Genomic DNA, 24,002 nt, shown 5'->3' on the forward strand with positions numbered 1-24,002 from the left:
TGTGTCTTACACCAAGCTCAAGAGTCATATATGCATCAAGTCAATTACTGAATTCATCCTTTATAAGTTAATAAGCTTCATGTGTCAAGCTGAAATTTTTATTTACCCTGTGGATTACAATTTACTGTCTGCTGTAAAGTAACCCTAGTCTATAGTCATTTCTTCTAAAGCATCTAACCTGATCAAGTTGGAATAACCCTTGTTGCACCTTTACTGATTTTTGTGTGATAAATTCATAATTGCCCGATAAGTTTATTGTGATTGATTTGTCTAGATAATCTGCTGCAGCAGCACTTAGTGTAATTTTCTAATTAACCTGTTAGCAACTGGTTGTCTTTCAAAAGTATTTATCCAGTGAAACCCATTTCATTGAAGCACTAGTGCCTCACTTCCCAGTGAGATATATTTATTCAGTGACCTATGTGCTGTGGTGATTTATGTTTGCATATTGCTGATATTGTTGAAACAACATTCCTAAATTATTATCTATTTTATGGCATGTTGAATAACATTGCATATTGACGGTCTTGTGGTATTATTGCCCTATACTACTGCTACTTATCCGCCGCTGTGGTAAAACCTTACGCCACAAGCAAAGAGAATAAACCCAAAGGTTTATGCAGTCTTAGCCCTGTGTATCTTGTTTCATTCCAACACTACTGGGGGGACCTATGTCTCTCTACCATACCACTGAGCCTATAGAATCCTAACTTACACTTTTTCTGCGGTGCCAACCATCCGCCCTGTTACAACTGGTTGGCCATACTGCAGAGATCTAGCTGTTTCTCTAACCATGGGACTTCTCTATAATGCATTTATTTGAGAACCACACATACAGTACGTGCTGATGCAGTCATTGCATGTTTAAATAAATGATCATTCCTGCATACTGTCTGAAAGCTTTAGAATAGATTTTTTTTTTTTTGATGAATCCAATTATTTGGCACACACCGATGCAGTTTTTGGGTCAATTTGGTCTAAAACAAGTGAATTGGTAAACTAAATCACTACACATATGGCCAGCATGCACATCATATTGCACAAGTTAATTTCACAAAGGATAAAAGAGCACAGAGAATTTTCTCACCATGGGAAACTTCATATATTGGATGTATATTGGTGTGCACTACAGTTTGCATTCACCATGTAACACTAGTGCAATAAAGCTCTGTGTCTAAACCTTGTCTTGTGGCCAAATTTTCCATACAGAGCAATAGGATATCAGATGGACTAAGGGTGGAATTTATGAAAATGTTGTGTTGACAAAGTGCTAATTGCTAATTGCACATTTCTTCCACATTGATGCATTGCTTGCTTTAATTAATAACTGTTTTGTGGTGGTGGTACCAGTTCATTGGCCATATCTTCACATTCACATTACAAGACAGTAATATATGCTATTCTAGATAATATAATATAGATCCTCCATTTTAGTTTATAAGCAGTCATTCATTTCACTGTAGTATTATTATTATTATTATTACCATTTATTTATATTCTATCAGTAACACGTATGGGAACACATCTTACCTTATTTATATGCATATTTGCAGTTGGTAATGTAAGTGGGAGCTGCCATATCAATTGTTCTGTATTATCGCCCAAAGAATTCCAAAGGAATAATGATCCTAATTAATAACAGAAAATTAGTATTGGTTGCCATTACCAGTCAGCAATTGTAGTCATCTCTCAGAGAAGGAATGTCTAGAAAGAAAATACAGTACATGATGTAAAATTTGAAGGAGGGCATATGTAAGTCAATCAAGTTATCTGATCTATAGCAACCAATCAGATTTGTGTTATCATTTATATAGTACATTCTACAAAATGACATCTAGAATCTGATTGGTTGCTATAGGCAACATTTCCACTTTTTCAAACCAGCAGTTTAGTAAATATACCCCCTAGACTTCTTGTAGTCTGTATCCCATGTCATCAATATTTAGGATCAGGGCTACAACCATGTATTTATCAAATATATAGCTCCTCATTAGCTCTGCTTTTAATGTGTAATAATAAACTGTAGGAATGTTCTAAGAATGGTTTCCAGCCATGGACATGATAAGAAAATAAAGTAACTTTCCCCTGTGTTCATTGCATCCGCTGGTAACTTGCCCAGTCCATCACTGAATGAACGATTGACACTACATGCAGAAGAGTTGGTCAACCGTATTGTCTGAGCGAATGCAGTATGAGAAAGCTGGGTGAGGAAGGTTAACCCGTTTCCTAGCAACTACAAAGTGTAGTATAAAATACATGATCAGAAATAATGACATTTAAATATAAACCGTCTGATCTCCAATTATTCTTCCTGGTCTTAATTTTGTGAAAAAAACTGTTCTTAAACTTAATAATACATGTACTATTAATATCAGTAAAGTTTAAATATAATATGTGTTTCTATAAGGTTGATTAAGCAGCAATGTGCACATACAGCACAGCAGAGTTTGTAATCTGACATTTGGGTACATTTAACAAACCTTCTAAAACGGAAAAGTGGAGGTGTTACCCATAGCAACCAAACAGATTCTAGCTATCACTTTCTAGAATAAATCAGTGAATGGAACAGAGGGCTCACGGGTCATCAGTGGCCTGTCAAGCCTTCACCTGTGGCTCCCAGCCAGATGCCCCCGATCTGACATATTTTCTGATTTGCTGTAAAGCAAAGAATAAAACTGAATGGGAGCAGCTGGCTTCAAGGTCATATGACCTCCTCTGTACACTGCAGGGAGGTCACACAGCACAACCAATCAGAGGATGAGGAGAGTGTGCAAGGCATTCTGCAGCCTGTGCTCTCCATCCTTCATATGCAGGCTGTGCAGGTAAATGTGGAAAGGTGTGTGTGGCTTATGGGAGAGAGGAGTGAGGGGTATGAGTGGATGTCTGAGTGGCATGTAAGAGGGCATATGGGTAGATCTGAGATGCATGTGAGGGGCACATGTGGAGGTCTAAGTGGCATGTGGGTAGGTCTGAGTGCTATGTGATAGACATGTGGGGAAGTCTGAGTTTCATGTGAGGGGCATGTAGTCAAGTCAGAAGTGCATGTGAGTGGCATGTGGGGAGGTCTGAGTGGCATGTGTGGCAATATCAGAATACATGTGGGCTCTGGCGACATGTGGGTGGATTTTGTGAAAAGTGGTGTCTGAGGGCATGTGGGGCTATTTTGGAGCAAGTGGTGGGTCTGAGTGACATGTTGTGGAATTTTGGATCAGGTGGGCATGTGGGTGCCTTTTGGGATGGTTGATGTGGGGGTGCCAAAGTTGATTTGTGTCTCTTTTTATTCTTGAAATTAAAGGTAATGTGTAGCCCTTTTGGAGTTTGAAGTGCCCCACATGCGGCAATTTAAGTATATGGTTTTGCCCATCATTGAAATAATTGATAGCAAGAATCTGAACCCACATGTCCACCAGATCCAAAATTCCACCACTTCAGAGAAGATCTTGATCTAACCTATTTTATAGCAGCTGCCAGTGTACTTCTGTGATTTTTCACTCTAAGGAGATAAACGATGAGCTAAATATAGTTTAAGTTAATTATATTGCACATTTCCATACTTCTGATGATATTTTGCATTTGCTGTCTTGTCTCTCTATTCACATGTATTCGCTAAACAGATTCCAACCATTTCTTGTTAAGGATAGATATAAAAATAATTGCTCTGAATAAAGTTTGTAGAAGGAGCTAGTTCACTCAGTTACATTCACATTTGTCTGGAGCAGTTTGCATTCTTATTGCAGGCTGTGAACCCTGGAGTATCACACAACTGCAGGTGATGGACGGGGAAATGTATCCCCTGTAGCTCTGATAGTAAGGGTTGAGGGGTATTCTTTCCAAAAATAACAATTACCTCTATATTAGGACCAACTGGTATATACCACTTTTTTGTCACTTTTTGTAGCACCATGTTATTTGTTTTACATGTGCCTATTTGGGAAGTGTGTCCATTAGACATAACGCAGGTAAAATCACGCGGGTGAGTGATTAGAGTGTTATCCAGTCATAGGTATGTTATGTTTAGTTAGCCAATAGGACATGGGTGGGGGTGTAGTTAGGGTTATATATAGTTCAGCGTGTCTGCAGATCTGTCTTCTGCTTCCGGATTCCTCTCGCCCACCTGGCAGTTCCAGGGGTAGGGGTCTAAAATTTTGTTCAGGTATTTGTAGGTAGGAGAGCAGTGCAGTCGGTAAGTTTACATATGGTGCTCGGGTTATCTCATCATAGGTCACTACTCCCCCTTTTGTTCGTGGAGTCATCACATGTTTAGTCCGACTGTGAGTAGGACCCGTGGCCGGTATGTAAAAGGTTTTATTGGCGGTTATAGGGGGTGTATTCTTGCCGTTGGACAGATATTTAGCACCGGCCAATAGATAAGGTATGATCCTGGGTTGGTGGTACTATGGTCTGACCTTTCCACCGTTATTGGTTTTGTTTTTATTGACTGCCCTGCTCTCGTCCGCCTTCCAATTCTTAGCTTCCAGCATTTATGCCATTTAATAAATCCTATTTTATTCCAACGTTAATTTGGTGTCCGTGTCTTTATTGGTTTATTTAGTATGTTAATTCTGGTATATACGAGGAGAACTTCCCCGCTGTGCATTTTAATGTGATTTGCAGTTCAGTAGCAACACAAGGTTCTACAATCTATCAAATAAAATGTTTACAGATCCATACATGACTTTTGCATAATGAAGTAATGTGAGTTTTCTCTTGTTGTTCAGCATGGAAACTTTACAAGTTACACAATTTAGAGAATTTCCCATTATCTTCTAGGTCAGCTAATTAGAAATGGTGCTCATGTAGAAATAGCACATGTAGGTAAAAGTGTTGCTTTTGAAATGTTTTAAGTACACTGTTACCGAGATTAATAATGTAGCTTCTTTCAAGTATTCAGACAGCCAGACCTAAGGGTGAGACGTTAGGAACAGTCAGTAATCATTTTATTGAATTATTGTTATGGGATTGGGGATTTACAGCAGTAGTACAAGCAGCTTTGGCTTGGGAACGTCTAATAAATAATCTCCTTAGAGTGAAAAATCACAGGTGTACACTTGCATTCTGTAAGTCGGCTAGATGAAGATCATCTCTCCAGTTCTGCGGATTTAGTGTAAAACATGAAATGTAAACCACACACCACCAATATTTTTTTTTATCTTCTGGTCCTTTGGTAAATTAAACAACCAAAACACATAACTACATTAACAAGCAAAAACAAATAGCCAAAAATCAGTGCGGTTCAGTGGAATACAGGGGTTAAAGACAGTAAAGGCCATTAGAGTATCACAGAATATTCAGATGAATATTCAGATGAGCACTACATTTTGCACAAATGCCCCTATTTGTCCTCCCGTAGCATAACCAGTTGCTCGTCCACATTTTTTTGAAACTGCGCCCTGTAAAATCAGCCTGCGCCTATTTATCAGCACTACAACCACTTCAGAATCACCACCTTCACCAGTTTAAACTGTTCAGTTTTCTTATACATTTCTGAATCTCACCGAAATCTCACAGGAGGGAAGGTTCAAAAAGTGCCCCTGAAAATTGCAAAAAACATCTCTAATTAACGGGTCTATTTATTAATTAGATGCACTAACGGGTGTTTTTGCCAGAGATATGGCTTTTCCTGATACATCAAGGATCATGGCGGTACATGTACTGCTACAATCCTCCTGTCGTTATCGCCATCTCAGGATGGCAATAGCTGAGGATATTGAGAAAATGCTTTATTTAAATTTTTTAAGTAAATTAATTTTAAGCAGATTAATTATAAAATAATAATATTTTTTTTTAGATTTTTACAATATTTTATTTAAATATTTTTGTTGGTCAGATCAGGACTTCCAGTTCCACAGCGGATGCATGAATCCGATAGCCGCGTCATGCCTGCTAGATGGACCCGGTACTGACTGACGGAGAGGTAAGGGTGTCCGCCAGTATCACCGGACATTCAGTTGAGAAACAAAAGACTTGGGCATTCTGGTACCTCAGTTCCTGTGATTTCTCTGGAGGGGGTAATCACTTCCTCCCAGTAAGGCAACATTTTGGGACAATCTCACCTAATGTGATAGGGTGTCCCAGGTGCCATATTACACATCCAACAGATGTTGGATGTTCCATGGTACATTTTCTCCAGAAGGCTGGGACACGGGTGCCACACGCATTGTCCAATATAAAAATTCCTTAATGAAGCACCTTAACAATGCTGTGATACCGGTCCACTGGAGATCCTCCTCTCCACCGTCCATAAAAATGGACCTCAGAGCTGTAAAAACTGTTATATTGTTTATTTTTGTAACGCCCCCTAGTGGCGTTTTAGTTAAACCTTTACCTCAGTGAATACAGGAGGGGTCACCTAGAGGGTAAGCTAGAAGTTTATAAAAAGTTACATAAACTGGTTACCATGGTGATAACCCAGCCCAGCCTGTAAGACTGAGTGAGAGGAATGAGGGGCTGTCATTAAGGGGGGATAGGAATAGAGAGGAGAGAGAGAGGAGAAGACACAGGAGAGGAGAGATGGTAGCTGGGGACCTGGGGTGGAAGCTCCCAGGCTCCCCCAGCATTGCCTGGCTGTCTGAGCGTGGTGACTGAGCCAGGGCAAGGAATGTGTGCCCTGGATGAGGGGGAGAACTCCATGCCACTATAGATAACCCAAGAGAGAGGGGGACACTTCGCATGGAAGAGGCCCTGGAGTGAGGGCTGCTACAAGAGGCAAGGTAGCTGTAGTGTCAGATCCTGAGGCTGAGAGTACACAGAGTGATGTGTCAGAGCACAGGAGACATCATCCCCGCAGAGGAGGGATGAGCTGCAGTTGAGAGGTACACAGAGTGTGTCAGAGCTGCATGGAGGAGAAGCTGCCTGCCTATTAGCATCCATGTGAGTGCCCTTGCAGAAGAGGGTGATCTGCAGTGAGTATGGAGTGCAAGAGACATGTAAATTATGTTATTTAACATCTGGATAACATTAAGAACTGTGCTGGAGAGTGAGGAGCTGTATATATTTTTCTTTATTGCTGCAACCATTATGATTATCGTGCTGGAGGAAGAGGAGTGTAAATAAAGAGTTGAGTTTGTTATAGAGATGGTCTGGCGTCCAAATTATTGTGACTTCTATTACACTGCACCAAAGTGACATCCCCTGTGTCCCACTAACTACAAAGAAACACCTGCATGTGCAGGGACCCCCTGATCATTTACACCCATGCCCATCAGCTAGCCAGGGTTTTAGAAGGAGGTGCATTGTGTACCCTTTGCACCTCATACTACACACAGTGAAAGGGGGTTACATTTTATTCCATGATCCAGTTTAAGAAGCACCTTACATCGGATTCCATGATCTCTATGTATTCTCAATTTGTGTGTTTGATCTGTGAGTGCTCCATGCAGAATGCAGCTATATACTCATGTGAATGAGCCCTTATATACTGTGAATGTGAACTATATTCAGCATAGAAGGTAAGGGTGTGCACCGGGCACTTTTAGTGTTTTGTGTTTTGTGTACTGATTAGCTTGAGGTTTTGGGTTCTGATTTGTTTTGCCAAAACACCTGACGAAAGTTTTTGGTTCTGATTTAGGGTTTTGGGTTCTGATTTATTTTTAAAAAAGCATAAAAAGGGCTAAAATTTAGTTTTTTGTTTGTTTTTCACTCCTACGCTATTATTAACCTCAATAACATTCAATAACAATCATTTCCACTAATTTCCAGTCTATTCTGAACACCTCACACCTCACAATATTGTTTTTAGTCCAAAACGTTGCACCGAGGTAGCTTTCTGGACTGCGTAGTGGAGTGGGCCCGGGACCCAATTTGGTACCGGGGCCACAATACCTCCGCCTTCAAATGGTCTCAATTCCACTGCACAGCTGCCTGCTCCTAAATCCTCTGCAGCATATACAGGGTGTAGTTCGAGCGTGTCAATACCTCTTGTTTTAGACGATGACAGGTCATTTTGATTAATTTTGGATATGGCAGCAACAGTCAACGTTTTTTAATATCTGATACGCCTCTATCTGGACTGCGTAGTGGAGTGGCCCCGGTACCCAATTTGGTACCGGGGCCACAATACCTCCATCAACCGTCAAAATCCCACTCCACTGATGGCGGACACCGGACGCACATCTAACACCAACATTGCTGTTATTGACGCAGTTATCCGCTTTGCCATAGGATGACTAGTGTCGTACTTGGTGCTCATGACAAATGACTGTTGGACGGTCAATTGTTTGGTGAAAGACGTAGCGGTCTTACGACTTCCCCTCTGGGAAGATGACCGACTACCAGCAGCAACAGCAGCAGTGGCAGTAGTAGGCGTACCGCTGCAGGATTCCTCGGATGAATCCCGTATTGAAGAGGACTCAGTCTGGCTGGTGACATGGCCTGCAGGACTAAATCTGATGGAGATCGTGGAGGAAGTTGACGAGGAGGGTGTTGGTGGTGTGTATCCAACAGGACCAAGGGATTTAGGTGTCCCTGGACTGATGACGGTCCTAGCCCCAGTTCCTGAACTAACCACTGAACTATGAAGGTTATTCAGGTGACGTATAAGGGAGGATGTCCCTAGGTGGCCAAGATCCTTACCCCTGCTTATTTGAGCTTTACATAAGCTACATATGGCCATACATTTATGGTCAGGATTTGGATAAAAATAACTCCAGACCGAAGAGGTGCATTTTTTGGTATTCTGACCAGGCATGACGATGGGCTTTTTCATCCCATGGACAACAGCTGTTTCCCCCCCTGGTGCCTCATTTACAATAACCACATCAGCATCCTCATCATCAAGTTCCTCCACAGCGCCAGCTACATCAATAGCCTCCTCCCAGTGTACAACATTGACACCTTGATTATCCAAATCTGGACCTACACTGTGGGTGATCCTTCCAGCATATGCAGAGGGTGTGCTGCAAATGGTGGATGGAGTCACCTCTTCCCGTACAGTGATGGGAAGGTCAGGCTTATCAACCACCAACACCCTTGGACTCGCCTTGGGGATTTGTGATGTCATCTGTTTAGAAGACAGAGTTGTTTGCTGTTTTGTTGTTGTTGCTGACAGCATAACTCTCTTCAATTTTTTTGAGAGGGGGGGAGGAGGAGGGCTTAGATCCTTGGGTGAAGCTGAACCACTAGTCCTGAACACGGGCCAGGGCCTAAGCTGTTCCTTGCCACTCTGTGTCGTAAATGGCATATTGGCAAGTTTTCGTTTCTCCTCAGATGTTTTTAATTTTCTTTTTTTGGAAATTTTAGTCAACTTTGGGTTTTTGGATTTTACATGCCCTGTACTAGGAGATTGGGCATCGGCCTTGGCAGACGACGTTGATGGTATTTCATCGTCTATGTCATGACTAGTGGCAGCAGCTTCAGCATTAGGAGGAAGTGGTTCTTGATCTTTCCCTACTTTATCCTCCAAATTTTGGTACTCCATTATATGCAGCACAAGAGAGCGTACCCCTAAATCACACACACTGGGCAAAGCCTTTACAAATTATCTGCGGCACAGGAGAGTACCACTGGACTTTAGTTATACAGCAGTACCTATTTTTAGTGACAGCTGCAAGAGTGAACGTAGTGTGAATTTGAATTGAAATAGTACTACCTAATTTTTGTGACAGCTGCAAGAGTGAACGTAGTGTGACTTTGAATTGAAATAGTACTACCTATTTTTTTCAACCTAATTTTTTTTTTTCGTATAATTTTTTTTTTTTTTTAATATTTATTTTTTTATAACTTTTTAATACATTTTTTATAACTTTGGAATAATTTAGAAATAACAATGCCCTTAGCAGAACAGAGCACAGGACACAGCACCACTGGAATCAGCAGGACACAGCACTGCACAAAGCACCACTGGACTCAGCAGGACAGAGCACAGGACACAGCACCACTGGACTCAGCAGGACAGAGCACAGGACACAGCACCACTGGACTGGACTGAGCAGAACACAGCACAGCACAGCACGAGAAATCAAAGGACAGAGGACCACCTAACACACCCTCCCTCTTCGCTGATCAATGCCCGAGTGAAGATGGCGACGGCAAGCGGGGAATTTAAAGGATCCGGGTATCGCGAGATCCGACAGCGGGATTATGAGTCAGAGCCTCGTTTTAAGTTTCGGAATCGGCGGGAATACCCGGACATCGCTCGGATCTGACTCGGTATCACACTGTTCGGGTGGGCTCGGATTCCAGACATCCGAGCCCGCTCATCCTTAATAGAAGGAATTCCTTTTAGTGCCAACCCATGCCTATAAAAACAAGAATGGGCAAGCGGGCACTGAGACATGGACATAGGGGTTTGTATGATAAAAATGAACATGACATGCTAGATATTCCTGGCACAGATCCACGTAGGTCTCTCCCCAGGGACGTGGGCAGGTTTGGCAGGCAGCTGATATTTTCACAGCAGATTCACACACCTCTAGGCACTTTGTAACCGGATCTGTGTAAAGAGCTCAGCCAGGTTAATGAAACAGCCAGCATGATCTCAACAGTGTTTGCCCAGACCTTACTGGGTTACTTTCATCCTTGCACTGCCGCAGATTAACCAATGTCTGGCATCACTGTTTGTACTGCATTAACTGTAGAGCTTTGCAGCAACAAAAATATCCCATTTGATTAATTTTGAAATTAGTTATATAGTTAAGTGTTTTAAAATTATGTAACTGAAACAGATAAACAAACTAGTCCTATCAGCCTTTCATTGCTATAAATTGTATTCTGCTCATGTAATTCCATTATTAATGGAACCTCCAGGACAGGTTCTTATTATTTTCCATTGTATTGCTTTACTTTTTGTCTAAGATTTAATTCTATAATTAGGCACTGCCGACCTTTTGTGGCGCTAAATAAATAAAACATGAGTATATTCATACACGTTCCTAGTTGTCATTTCTATTTACAATTATTTTTTTTTGCTTGAGTATAAGTGTTATTCAGGACATGTTGGGTATTTATAACTTGTGTAGATATTGAACTCAATTATAAGAGCATATTAACGGCTTTGAAAAGTTACATAGTAAAAAAGAAATGATTACTATATTACTGTATGCTATAAATGTGTGTACAAATGTGTTTCTGTCTAGCTTCTCCATCCAGTCATACTTTGCAGCTCTGTGTGATTCTGTCTCTCTTATTGACCGGTTCTGTATTCATACATGCATGGATCATTGCCCATTTCTGACTTTTCTATTAATCTGCTTGTTTTCCATTTAGATCGTAAGCTCTAGTGAGTAGATCCCTCTGACATTTGGTCTCATAGTATATAAAATGGAGCAGGTTTGTTTCATATAAACGACACAGGGTAATGTGACTGACTCCCATGCATTATACTCACATACAAACTATAATGAGAGGGTGGAGCTATTGCTTTGTACAGTACTTCAGAATATGTTGTAATAATATATTAATACTGTATTCTGAAATATGTTATAAAATGGTTTGCTGTAGAAATTAGGTAGTACATTTTACAGGTAGGGTATTTGACACGTACTGGGTCTTCTGTAGGTATGGTGTGGGATAATGTGAAAAACAGATCCAGTTGTCTTACACAATAGGTGGAGCACCTCTATTTATTAAGTGTTTGAAAAGAAAATGATTTGATCTTTCTTTTTTGCTGTGACTCTTGGAGGTTACTTTAAGAGGGATTGTTTTAGTTTAATCTTTTATAGCACTGGGGAGATGGAAAAAGAATGAGACTAGTCACTCCAGCCCTGTAGCACAGCCCTATCAATATTTTCATCTATTTAGGCCTTCATTTTTCACCTATCAAGTTCTTAGTTAATCTACAGCTCCTTCATTTAGAGCTCTTGATAAGTCTATAACCATCCAGGGCCCTCTTAAGAACATCTTGGGCCCCCGGGCACAGCAGTGCACCGGGGCCCCTATATATACAAAAAAAAATTAATGATTATATATATGGGCCCTGCAGCCCAGGGGGGCCCGTCGGAGGCAGCAAAAAAAAAAAAACCTGAAAAAAAAGAAGAAAATACTTACCTTGCGGTCAGCTGGCGATCCGGCTCCCTCCATGGTCTCCTCCTCCGTCGCGCTCCGCAATGGATGTCAGGCGGGCGTGATGACGTCACGTCTGACATGCACTGAGAGCGCGACGGAGGAGGAGACCAGGGAGGGAGCCGGATCGCCAGCTGACCACAAGGTAAGTATTTTCTTCTTTTTTTTCAGGTTTTTTTTTTTTTGCTGCCTCCGACGGGCCCCCCTGGGCTGCAGGGCCCCCGGGCACCTGCCCATTGTGCCCAATGGGAAAGACGGCCCTGTAACCATCACACATTACTCTAATGCAAACAAGCAAAAGTGACAGACGTTCATGAATATCTCCAATATCCTTTTCAATTTACTAGGATTGAAAATAAAAAAGAGTGTTTTAAATGAATGAATGTGTCCAGTTCCTCCACCCTTCGATCGTTCTGCATTCTCTTTACCCTCCCATATGATATTACTAATGAATGTGAATCAATTTGTTGTTTGAACTGATAATAATAAATAACTAAGTGGAATCCTCTTATAATATACTGTATTGTAATGTGTAGCAGTTTTTATATATTAGCAAATTATTTGGTAAATAGACCAAAAATGCTATTTAGAAAATAAGATTTGTTGCTTTGTCGCCTTGTTGTTTTATCATGTTGTGGTGAGGATTCCTTTCAGCAGTCAAACAATTGTTCACAACCAAAAAATAATCCTATCAATATTTGTCGCTCTGTCGCATTGTCGCGTTGTCGCCTAATAGGTTATTTTTTCCATACTATGTAATATTTGATAGCTTTGCCTTGAGACCTGTGGAAGATATTTTCCAGCAAACAAACAAACAAACAAACAAACAAACAAGCAAACTTCTTCATATATATATATATATAGATGAACTAATCCACAATAAATATTTGCAAGTAACAGAATGCATGTTTCACTTACTGTAAGAGGAATAGGGTATAAGGGAATCAACAAGTCTCAATGGAAAAATGTCAGTGTGTGAAAAACTGACGACTATGACCTGGTTCAGACAGGGCACTGAATGATGCCAGCTCCACAGATGTGCAGTGCCAGAAACATACCAGCCTTTTCTCTTCACACCTCTCACATTTACAGTATATGACTATGATGCAAGATGATGTAAAACCAATGACTGCTATCTTCTGTGTGTTGGGAAATGCTGTGTTGTATTATTAAAGCATTAAATATTCATGATGTGAAATATCTGATCAATTTCTTCTACATTCTAAAACTCTTTACCACCAAAGAAACCCTTTCTCTCCTTCCCGGCTCACATTGTTAAACGGCCTGTGGTATCAGTAAGCTGACAATCATTTAGAATGCATCAGGAAGTATGCTGCCTGGTAACAGTCTGGTGTCATTAGGCAATATACCCACAATCTGCTGGGAAGGAAAGAGCAAGCTCACAATTGGTTAGAAATCACTCACAGGCTCTATTTTCTTTCTTAGGAAATGGCGGGAGCATCAGTGAAGGTCGCAGTCAGAGTGCGGCCATTCAACTCGCGTGAAATTGGAAAAGATTCAAAATGCATCATTCAGATGACTGGAAACACAACAAGTGAGTGATTGTCATGTCTATAACTGTCTCCATGTCACACTGTCACTCATCATTTTAGAGTTATCACCTGAATACAAACAACCATTCTTCCTGTAACAGCTCACTGAGCTAATGATGAGGGGCCTATCTCTACTTTCCAATCATGATCATAGGGGCCTATCTCTACTTTCCAATCCCTTAGATTGTATGCTCCTCTGAGCAGGGCCATCTCTCCTCCTGTTTCCACCACTTCTAACTCTGCTCTCCAGCTACTTAGCCCTCCTCCTCGAGGGTCCTCCACCCCACGTCCACTCTTGCTCCCTCCTCCCCCCTGGGGGTCTCCCTGTCTTCCACGCCCTCCTTCTTGGGCCCCGTCATTTGCGGATCATCCCTCCCCCTTCCCCGCCCTCTCTAGTTGTGCATTGAGCTTACCGAGTTGCTGTGCTTACTGTTTACTGTACTGTGCTGTCTCCCATTGTATTGTAATTTGTTTGTCTCTGTACGGCGCTGCGGACGCCTTGTGGCGCCTTATAAATAAAAATTAATAATAATAATAATAATAATAATAATGATGATACTTGTTTCCCTGTAACTTCATAATGCTGTCACTGATGAATCATTTGAATAAAATCATAAACAATGAGTGCAGGAAGGAATTATTGGTGTTAGCAACCTCTCGAAATGTCACAATGATTTAGTGATGGCGGACCCCAATGCTTCTTTACGTGCACAAGAGCGCCTCCTTGTCTGCATAGCGCATTTTAAGCTGCATACCCACATTGTGGTCTTAGTTACCACCCCGTAAAATGAATCTGAGTCAAGCTTTACAGGTTTCTGGATGAACTTCCAAACGCTAATGTTTGAAACAAACATTACATGAAAGTCCAGCTTACAACCATGTTAGAAGCACTCCCTTCAATTATTTAAACGTTTTAGTTTTTGTCTTAAAATACTGCTCGATTTCGCCTCATTTATGTCTTATATTAATGATAAGAATGAGGGAAATGTAGACTTTAGTCTTTATTTCATCTTTTGTGCTTGAAGACTTTTATTACTTTGTTTGTTAAGCACTTGGAAGGTGTAAATTGCATCCCATTTAAAGTATAGACAAGACTTTGCTGGAAGAGAAAACCGCTGAGTTCCGTTCTGCAAATGATGGAACCTTCTCCAACCCTATATATTATTTAAATAATCTCGTCAAGCAAAATAAAATACATTGCACCTATACAATTACAAGGCTTTATTATTCTATCTTCTCCAGATCTTTTAGTATCTCTGCTGATCCGCATTAATGAATGTCTTTCTACCAGTTTATCATGGATGTCCTCTCGCCAACTCAAACTCAATCTTTCAAAAACAGGGCTAATAGTCTTTCTACCAGCCAACAGGAGCTACTTACATGACATCTCTATTTCTCATGACAACTCGACAATTAACCCTATCCCTCAAGCTAGCTGTCCAGATATTATCTTTGACTTAGAACTGTCTTTTATTCCTCATATACATCTGAGAAACATCTCCAGAATACGCACATATCTTTATTTTATGCCAGCACAATCTCCCACATTGACTTTTGCAATTCTCTTCTTACTGGTCGCCCTGTGACCAGACTTTCACCCCTACAATAGATTTTAAACACATCAGCTAGACTGAAATCGTAAATGATGTCAGGGGGTAAATGTATCAAGCTGCGAGTTTGCAACTCCAGCGATTTTCTCGGGAGAGTTGAAACTCGCCGATGTATGAAGCTAAGATTTCATGCAAAATCGCCAGAGTTCTGCTTCTGTCAAAATCGCTACTTGCAAAATCGCCAGAGATCAAACTCACCACTGTTTGCCACTGCAGCTATACAGCTCTCAAATGTATGAAGCTGCGAGTTAGCAGACTCAGGACAGTTTGCTTCAAAACACGCCAGATACAACACGCTGCTTGATAGCAGCGTGCTGTACAAACACATCACTGTTAAAACTGTAAAGAATAGATAAAAGTTGAAAAAAAAAAAAACGTGAGGTCCCCTCACTATTAATGCTTAACCCTAGTGCTGCCTGACAATTGCTGGTCCCGTGAAAATCGGGGAAAAATTTTGCGTGGGGTCCCCCCGATTTTCACTTTACCAGCACTAGGCAAACCAGCCAGGGTTGGCGGCACTATAGCAGGGAGACGCGCAGCAGGGGTCCCCCTGCCATAATGACTAACCAACCCTAGACTGTTCAGCGCTGGGCTGGATTCCCTAGGGAATGGGGTCCGCTGAAAAAAACAAGCGGGCCCCCCCCCCTAGAAAGAACCAGCCCAGTGCTGATAGCACTAGGGCTCTTCCTACTACCCCTGGGCTGTGGGTAGTAGGGTAATACGGCGTAAAGTAGTAAAAAAAACAAACTGACACCAATTTTGTTTGTGGAACTACAAGTCCCAGCCAGCCAGGTTGCCAAAAACAGTGTGGCCATGCTGGTGCTTGTATAACTACAAGCACCAGCATACCCACGGCAGCCAGGGCATGTTGGCACTTGGAGAACCACAAGTGCCAACATGCCCTGACATCCCTGGCTTGCTGGGCCCTGTAGTTCCACAAAGAAAAAAGTTTACAAAGCCACAACACCCTCTTATAAACAACACATATTTATTAAAAATAATAAAACCCACAATAAAGACACTAACAACCCTTTTTTAAACCACAAGTATTTATTAAAAATAAAAAAAACCAAATACTTACCAATGATGTCTTCTTTCTTGATGGCTTGGTCCTGTCCTTAAGTATTTGAACCCCACGCAAATTTTTTCCCCGATTTTCACGGGACCAGCACTATTCAGGCAGCACTAGGGTTAAGCATAAATAGCGGGGGGACCCAACGCTTTTTTTTTTTAAAACTTTTATCTGTTCTTTAACATTTTGACAGCTGCCGGAGCTCCGGCAGCTGTATGACAGGTCAGTGTAACAGTGATGTGTTTACAACTCAGGAGAGTTTGCCAAACACAGGAGAGTTAGCTAAACTCGGGAGTGTTTACATCGCTCAAAATCGCCAGAGATGACCAGCGATTTTGAACATGAGTGTCAAAATCGCAGCTTGATACATTTCCAGTTTTTTTAAACAAAATCGCGGGTAAACACCCGCGTTTTGCCACGATTTAAACATGCTGGCAAACTCGCACTTTGATACATTTACCCCCAGAGAGGTGTCTATTTATGTCTGATTGTTGTTGTGTTTTGCTACCATGGAAACCACTAGAGGGAGTACACATCTGAAAGGGACCCAAGTGCATTCTGGGATTTGTAGGCATTAGCCTATCCCTCATTTTCTGGTGATGTGAAATTGTGTCTCCATCACCGTTCTATTTTCCTGTGTCCGTTGGTTCGCTCTGTTGACACCACTCCTTTGTGTTTCTCTGGTGTCAATGGGATTTGGCATCAGTTAGGACATGCTGACGGAGCACTGTTTTCCTGAAAGAACAAAGGGAGTCTCTGTACCCACATAATCCCCCACTGTCATCTACTGTATGAGTGCATAATGAGATTCCATTACCCATTAACACTGAACAGTTCATGGAAAGAGCAAATTTTGGATGGTTGCAGGTTAACAGAATTGGCAACCCATAACTGGCAGCCTATGCTGGGTCACAGATTGTACACCTTTGCATGTAAAAATCTTCACGTGCAACAGTTGTATGGCTTTCTGAATGTGAATAACATATTTATCATATCTTCATATTAGCCTGTAACATTTTAAGAGTTACATCTACATAAGGGCAATGTTTGCTCTCACCTGAAAGGAAATTATATTATTATTTATTTATTTATATGGCACCACAAAGGATCAGCAGCTTGGTACAATGAGGATACAGTAAAATACTATAAGGCAAAATGGGACATTAAAATAAAGGCATAAAACAGTGGACTAAAAAATAGCAAATTAGCACAGTCTGAGCCTGTACCCAGAAGACTGGACACAGCAAACAGGATCAGAGCCATGAATTGAGGATAGGAGGGAAGACCCAGGTGAGCTGTTGGTATAAGTAATGAGAGGTCTAAGACATAAGGGAAGAGAGCCCTGCTCATGAGAGCTTACAATCTAGAGGGGGGAGACTAATGGGGTGGCACAGAAGAATGGGACAGTGAGGAGGTGGGAGTAGGGGTGGGTTAGTAGGAAACATGCTAGACTCTGATGAAGAAATGGGTTTTGAGAGCCCATTTGAAGTCTTGGAGGGAGGTGGAATGCCTGATTTTGGGAGAGAGGGAGTTCCACAGGAGGGGAGCAGCACGGAAGAAGTCTTTGAGGCAGGAGGTAATGAACGAGGAGGAGAGGTGTGAGGGAGTATGGATGGAGATGAGCCTGGAGATATGAGGGAACGTGGTGGTATTGGGTGAGAGCTTTATGGGTGAGGGTAAGTAGTTTGATCTGGACTCAGTAGAAGAAAGGAAGCCCGTTGAGTGACTGGCAGAGAGGGGAGACAGATACAGAGCGATGGGACAGGAAAATAAGAGACCATCAGCTTTAAGAATGGATCAGATTTGGGAGAGGTAAGAGCAAGGAAGACCAGGGAGAAGGAGGTTACAGTAGTCCAGATGGACCTCTGCTGATCTGCTGTTCAGTTCAGCCCTGCACAATGTGTTTTCTTTTACAAAATTAAATCTTTAACTTCATCATTTACAGATTGATCATGTTAAAATAAACAGTGCATAAGATTGTATGAAATAGGATCCCATACATGTGCCTTTAAGCATACCAAAATTGTGGCTACGTGCGTGCATTATCACCAGCGACTTCACAGTAAATTCGATATGTTTTCTACTTGCGAAGTTTTGAAAATACAACATTTCTGGTTTGCCTGATTGTGATGTAATTTCCTGATGAGAGTTCACACCTCCTTATAAAGTTTGCTGGTGAAAATGGGCAGTTTTGTATCAATGTGAAGGATCACAACTAGACTTTTACTACAACCTAGAACAAACAATAGTTTACAATCTCCTTTATGATGATTACATATCATTTTAATAGCTAAAACATGAACCTTTGGTCATATTTTGCACACAGAAATTGCTGAGATATTGTATTTATAGATCTTAGTGATTTGCACTTTTGATTCCACTTTCCACCTGTGCAGCATAAAAAACACTTTTCAATCCCTCTAACAGACATGAGATTCTTATATAAAATCACTTTAGGACCTTTAAAATAATGGTGGGAAACATTATTTTAAATGCCTTACAAGCGGCATTCGGTTCTATCAAAAGGGTTGTATATTATCGCTATGTAGAGCCATCAGAGCACCAACAAGAAGGGGTCATGCAGCTTAGACAGGAGCTTGAGAGCCAATGTTTGAGAAGGGGAAAAGGGAAAATTGTCTGGAGCCATAGCATACTTGTCTACTCTCCCGGCATGTCCTGGTAACTCACAGTTTCCAGGACATGCCGGGAGAGTAGGAGCAGTCCACCCTCCCGTGTTCTTCCCAGTTCTTAGTGAAGTGAGCAAGATGTGGGGCGTCGCAACCTCCACCGCAGTTGTTACCTGACCTCCTCTATCCAGGAGATCTTCCGGATGGGAATAATAAAAAGTAGGCCAGTAAGAGCTATAGGTATCCTACCATAATTTGTTTACATTAAGCGTTCAGAAATGGCCTGGCAGAGAGGTGCTGAGAGACACGGAGGAAATGACATGCAGTTGAACAGTGTCAGCCACCAGCAGGATGGATGCTATTTAATAGCAGATGCTAATTAACATAACAATGTCCATCAAGCACTATTGTCGTGCTATTTAGGGCATGCTTTACTGTGTGTAAAGGGAGAGCCAGAACCCTGCCAACAAAAGGATATTAAATCGGCTGAATCAGTTGATATTTCTATTGCTTAGAGTAGTAAAGGAAATGAAACGTCAGGCTAATGGTTTACCGTTATTTCATTGTTTGCCCTCACCGTTCCAACCAGCTGACAAACAGAGAACTGACAAGCAATAAGCACACCAACTAGGGCTGCTTATGCTGACCCCGTCCCTGTGATGACACCTGGCTGGACTGCTCACATCTCCTGCCAGCACCTCTTCTTGCCAAATTTTAAATTTTTTTTATAAACTTTTTATTAGAAACATTTTTTTCAATAGAAAAGGCATTACAGAATCTTGAGAGGTTAATCAGTAATAGATAACACGTGTTTACATACAACAGGACACTTAGGGGCATATTCAATTAGCTTTTAAAATCGCGGTAACGCGCCGGAACAGCCGCGAAACGTAATACACGTTACCGCAATAACGTGGATTTTCTTTCGCAGCCCATAGGGTTGCGTACGAAAATCTGCGTTAAAGCGGTACCGTAATACCGGCAAGAACGCGCACTTTTCGCGGTAACGCGCGTTACCGCGAAACGGAAAGCTAATTGAATATGCCCCTTAAAGTCATATTTTTTTCAACTAGAGATCTTTTTTAATATAAGCATGCATAGGACAGAGAAACAAAGACATCAACATTCCAGCGTAATGCAACTCAAAGAGAGCATCAGGTAATACACTAATATGACTATTACCACTAAACATAACCTCATCTTAATAGCATAAAGAATGTGCACACAGAGATATCATAATCCAATCTTGTAGTAAGGAAGTGACTGGAATTTTAGTCTGAAGAAATTCTGTGATAAGTGTGCCCCCCTGAAGTAGGTGGTGAAATAGGGAACGAGGATGCAGAGCAGTAAATCCATCAGGGTCTGGATTTTTATCATTCTTAAATAATTTATTGGCTGTGACAACTCATGTGTAATAGAATAACACAGTCTCTCTGTCCAAGCCTCACCAGAGAGGACAGAGAGGAATGGATCAATCACAGAGGTGCAAAGTTAAGGCCCCTATAATAGAGATATGGGTAAAATGGAAGACATTCCTTCTGCATTAAGGGGTCTATGTATTGTGTGGTAACAATCAATATGCATCACTGTGATTTCACATACCAATGCAATTTACCATGCTGAGGTGCTCTGGGAGCCCCGGCAAAGACCCCACTCCTCAAAGAAGTCTCTTTGGTATTTTCCGGTGAATGGAGGAAGTGCTATGCGCATATACCAATATGGTATAAACTTAAATGAGATATGTGAGGAAACGGGGTACTACTGGACTGAGAACTATGTAATCATCACCCGTTTCTCACGGTTTATTGTACTTTTTAATCCTTGGCCCAGTCTAAGTATATACACCAGAGCATTGGTGTATTATGTGTATTATTATTTCATGTTATTAGACACATTTTGCCCATACTATTACCTGTGATATTGTATGTAGTATAAATAGAAACAATATTGCCATACTGTGTGAAAATATCAGAACAACAGCAGTCATTTTGCTTGTGGTAGCTAATGTAATTACCATTTGTCTCAAATGTGTATTGTATGGGGTGCAGCTGAGATGAGGTTTGTTATCAGAACAATGTCTGAGTTAACTAGCTGGCAGCCCATGTTAATTAGCTAGGTCAACAGATAACCTGAGAGGTAATGAGGTTAGAACTTCTACTCATATGCAATGTGCCTCCACAGTAATATATTGGTTGAAATAGCATGGGGAAATGTATCAATATGTGTCAATATAAATGTAATTGTATCAAAAGGTATCACAGACTTATATTGTGTAACCCTGCTGATATCATGTGTCAAAAGTCTTATTGTTCCATGTAAGCGTGCAGTGTCATTCCTTGATGTACTATTGTAACCCCATGTGTAGTGTATCCAGCCAAAACAGCTAATTGAGTCAAGCCATTCTATTGTCTAATCAAGGTAACAGGGACAGTATGTCTAGCAGCTAAATTGTTGACTGGGAGGCCCCTTCTGTAAAGGGGAGGTTGGAGACATTTGACCCTATTTCCTGGGTACAGAGAAAATAATATAGGGCGAGGAGAATGCCAGGGGGATGCTAGTTTGGAGGATCCTGGTGTAGAAGACATCAGTGAAAAGGACTCTGGGCCAGGCATTGTGGTACCGCTGGAGGGAACCCTACCAGGACAGGGTTGGTGTGAGCTAGTAACCCAGGCTAGGAGACACCATAACTGTTTTGCTAAACGGTAGTGGTAATATTGCGGGAGGATAAGACCCTGAAAGGGACAGAGATTATGACTTTGGAGTGCTGACTGCAGGAGGCTGCTGGAGGATACGTGCTACCATTTACCCTGTAACTTGTGAACGTCTTGTGGTGTTGTGCTGTCGTAATAAAGTCTTATTTTGGATATATCTTGGTCTACCCGAGTGAGTTGAATCCCACAGAGGGTAACTTCCATCCCAGCTAAGGGTGGTATCCTCACAAGATACAAGGGGTGAAGAAGACACATTTGGGGATGTATTCAGTGCTGGAAGTAGGGGTGTATACGGTGGTCTGCCGTACTGTACTGCCTTCATTGTAAATCTAATTCCATTCACTTACTTTCCCACTATATTTTTCATACTGCCAATTCTAAATTTCCACTTCGACCACTGGATGTGGTCCCTGTTTAGTGGGGAGCAAAATGGCATTTTTATCCCATGCAACAACTTTTTTACACATCTTCTGACACATACGAGAAAACACATTTCTAAGCACAATTTGACTAATGTAATAAAAGTATTCACAAAGTGACACGTGTATTAAAGACAGTCCCAGTCCCCCCTCCCCCGCCCTTATGATTAATAGCGAAATGCAGTGCTGACGTCTATACCTGTTGTTTGTTATAGTTTTAGAGTCTCTCTGAAGAGCAATCTGAGCTAACCCACATATACAGTAACTGGGGTAGAGGTTTAGGCCAATACATTTTAACACAACCATCAACTGCCTTGTCTAATATATTAAACAAACTGAGTAGATTAGGAAAACTATCAAACTTCAACATTTAATCTGAACAAATTCAAAATAATCTCGATTTCCATTGGCTGAGCTCGGTGTTGAAATTTCTAGTGACCCAGGTTACAGCCAATCTAAAGATCTGGGCAGATGGATTTTGCTTTCTTCCACATATCACGTATCATACAGCCACACATGTTGCCTAGGCTAATATTCCGTTTTCAGATGATCCCAAATAATAACACTTGTCCAATTTCACAGTTGTAAAAAAGGAACAAATTTATATGAATGGGTAAAAAGTCTGGAATCTTCTTAGAAACAATGAGATGTACATAAATCCATTAGGGGAACTACCAGAGATAAGAGGATGTACAAGAGCAGCTGCCTTAATTACAATATTGGACGGGATATACCACACAGACCAACAGCAGAGATGAGTCCCCCTGGAAAACAATTTTGGCAGGAAATGCCTAGTAAGCTGTCTGGTTGGCAATAAAATTTTGACTTTCTCCACTTCTCCACTAAATATATGCTTTGAGTTGGGGTGTAATCAAGAAGAAATTTGGGTGGTTTCCTCTCACCACAACTCTTTACCATTTTTGGGGTTTGAGCACTTCCCACCAGGAAATGAGGACCCAATATTTCACGGATGTGTTTTGAGTAGTTGCCTTCATTTTCAATGTTTGATGCAATGAACCCATATTAAAACTCCATCTAAACTGAGAGTGCTCCCACAAACAACAGTCCTGGCAACGCCACCAATAACATACAGCCAAAAACATTTCAGAACTTTCTTACATGACCTTCCTATGTCATTAGATAAACTTACAGCATTGCACATACTGTTTTTTTTATCTTTATAGCAACAGCAGATACAAACAACAAAACACATAAATACAGTAAACTCATTTAGAAATACAAACTTATGAAGCAATGAAGAATAAGTATTAAGAACAACATAAATCTGCCACGATAAAACACTGAGGTGTGGGTATCAACAAAAGGAAGACGTAATGTCTAGTTAAGAAACAACATTTGTTTGTTGTTGTGGAAGCGCATCTTCTTTTACCTTACACGCTGTCACTCAAATACAATATTTTACTTATCACTCAAATGGGATATCCCCAATATATTTTGGAATGGGGAAATGATGTACCCTTTCAGTGGTACAGAATTTAAAAATAGTTAGTTTGACTTATTTGTCCTCAATCAGTGCAAACATACCAGAAAGCAATGATAAGGAATCACAACACTTGTGATGGTCCTACCCAAGTGTAGAAAGCCTTTGGAGGAAAATGTTTAGATTCATAAATCCACATATAATGATATATAATTCTCTTCTTATTAAATACAATGTAGAGCTCAGTCCCAAGACTGCGAAGTGAGAAAACTGCTCCATCTCTTAAATAATAGGTTAACAATGTATAATTCCTGATAAGAGAGGAGGACATTACACAGACATTAAAAGACTCACATCCTAAGTGTTATTTTATCTGATCAATATGGCTTACATTCCTGACCAAAGAGGATTATAATGGTGGGTTCTGCCTAAGGAGTGGTAGGGGAGGAACTCTAGAGGACAGTTTTGTACTTAGTAGCCATCAAAAGTGTAATGGAATAGTATAGCAAATGATGTTTTAATGCATGGGAAGTAGATCATTTGTCACTGTTCACAGTATAGATAATTGTTAT

At 41.0% G+C, this 24,002-nt stretch overlaps 1 protein-coding gene across 17 annotated transcripts in view; it reads left to right on the forward strand.

Moving 5' to 3' along the window:
• KIF1A (kinesin family member 1A) overlaps positions 1 to 24,002 on the forward strand; it is a 137,121-nt gene that overhangs the window by 26,026 nt on the left and 87,093 nt on the right. For all 17 annotated transcript variants that reach the window (XM_075201804.1, XM_075201805.1, XM_075201807.1 and 14 more), the window contains exon 2: positions 13,444 to 13,552. In XM_075201804.1, coding sequence (XP_075057905.1) covers positions 13,447 to 13,552 — 106 coding nt within the window. In that variant the 5' untranslated portion in view covers positions 13,444 to 13,446. The remainder of the gene's footprint in view (positions 1 to 13,443; positions 13,553 to 24,002) is intronic.

This window comes from Mixophyes fleayi, chromosome 3, assembly GCF_038048845.1.
Source record: "Mixophyes fleayi isolate aMixFle1 chromosome 3, aMixFle1.hap1, whole genome shotgun sequence".
Classification (NCBI taxonomy): Eukaryota; Metazoa; Chordata; class Amphibia; order Anura; family Limnodynastidae; genus Mixophyes; species Mixophyes fleayi.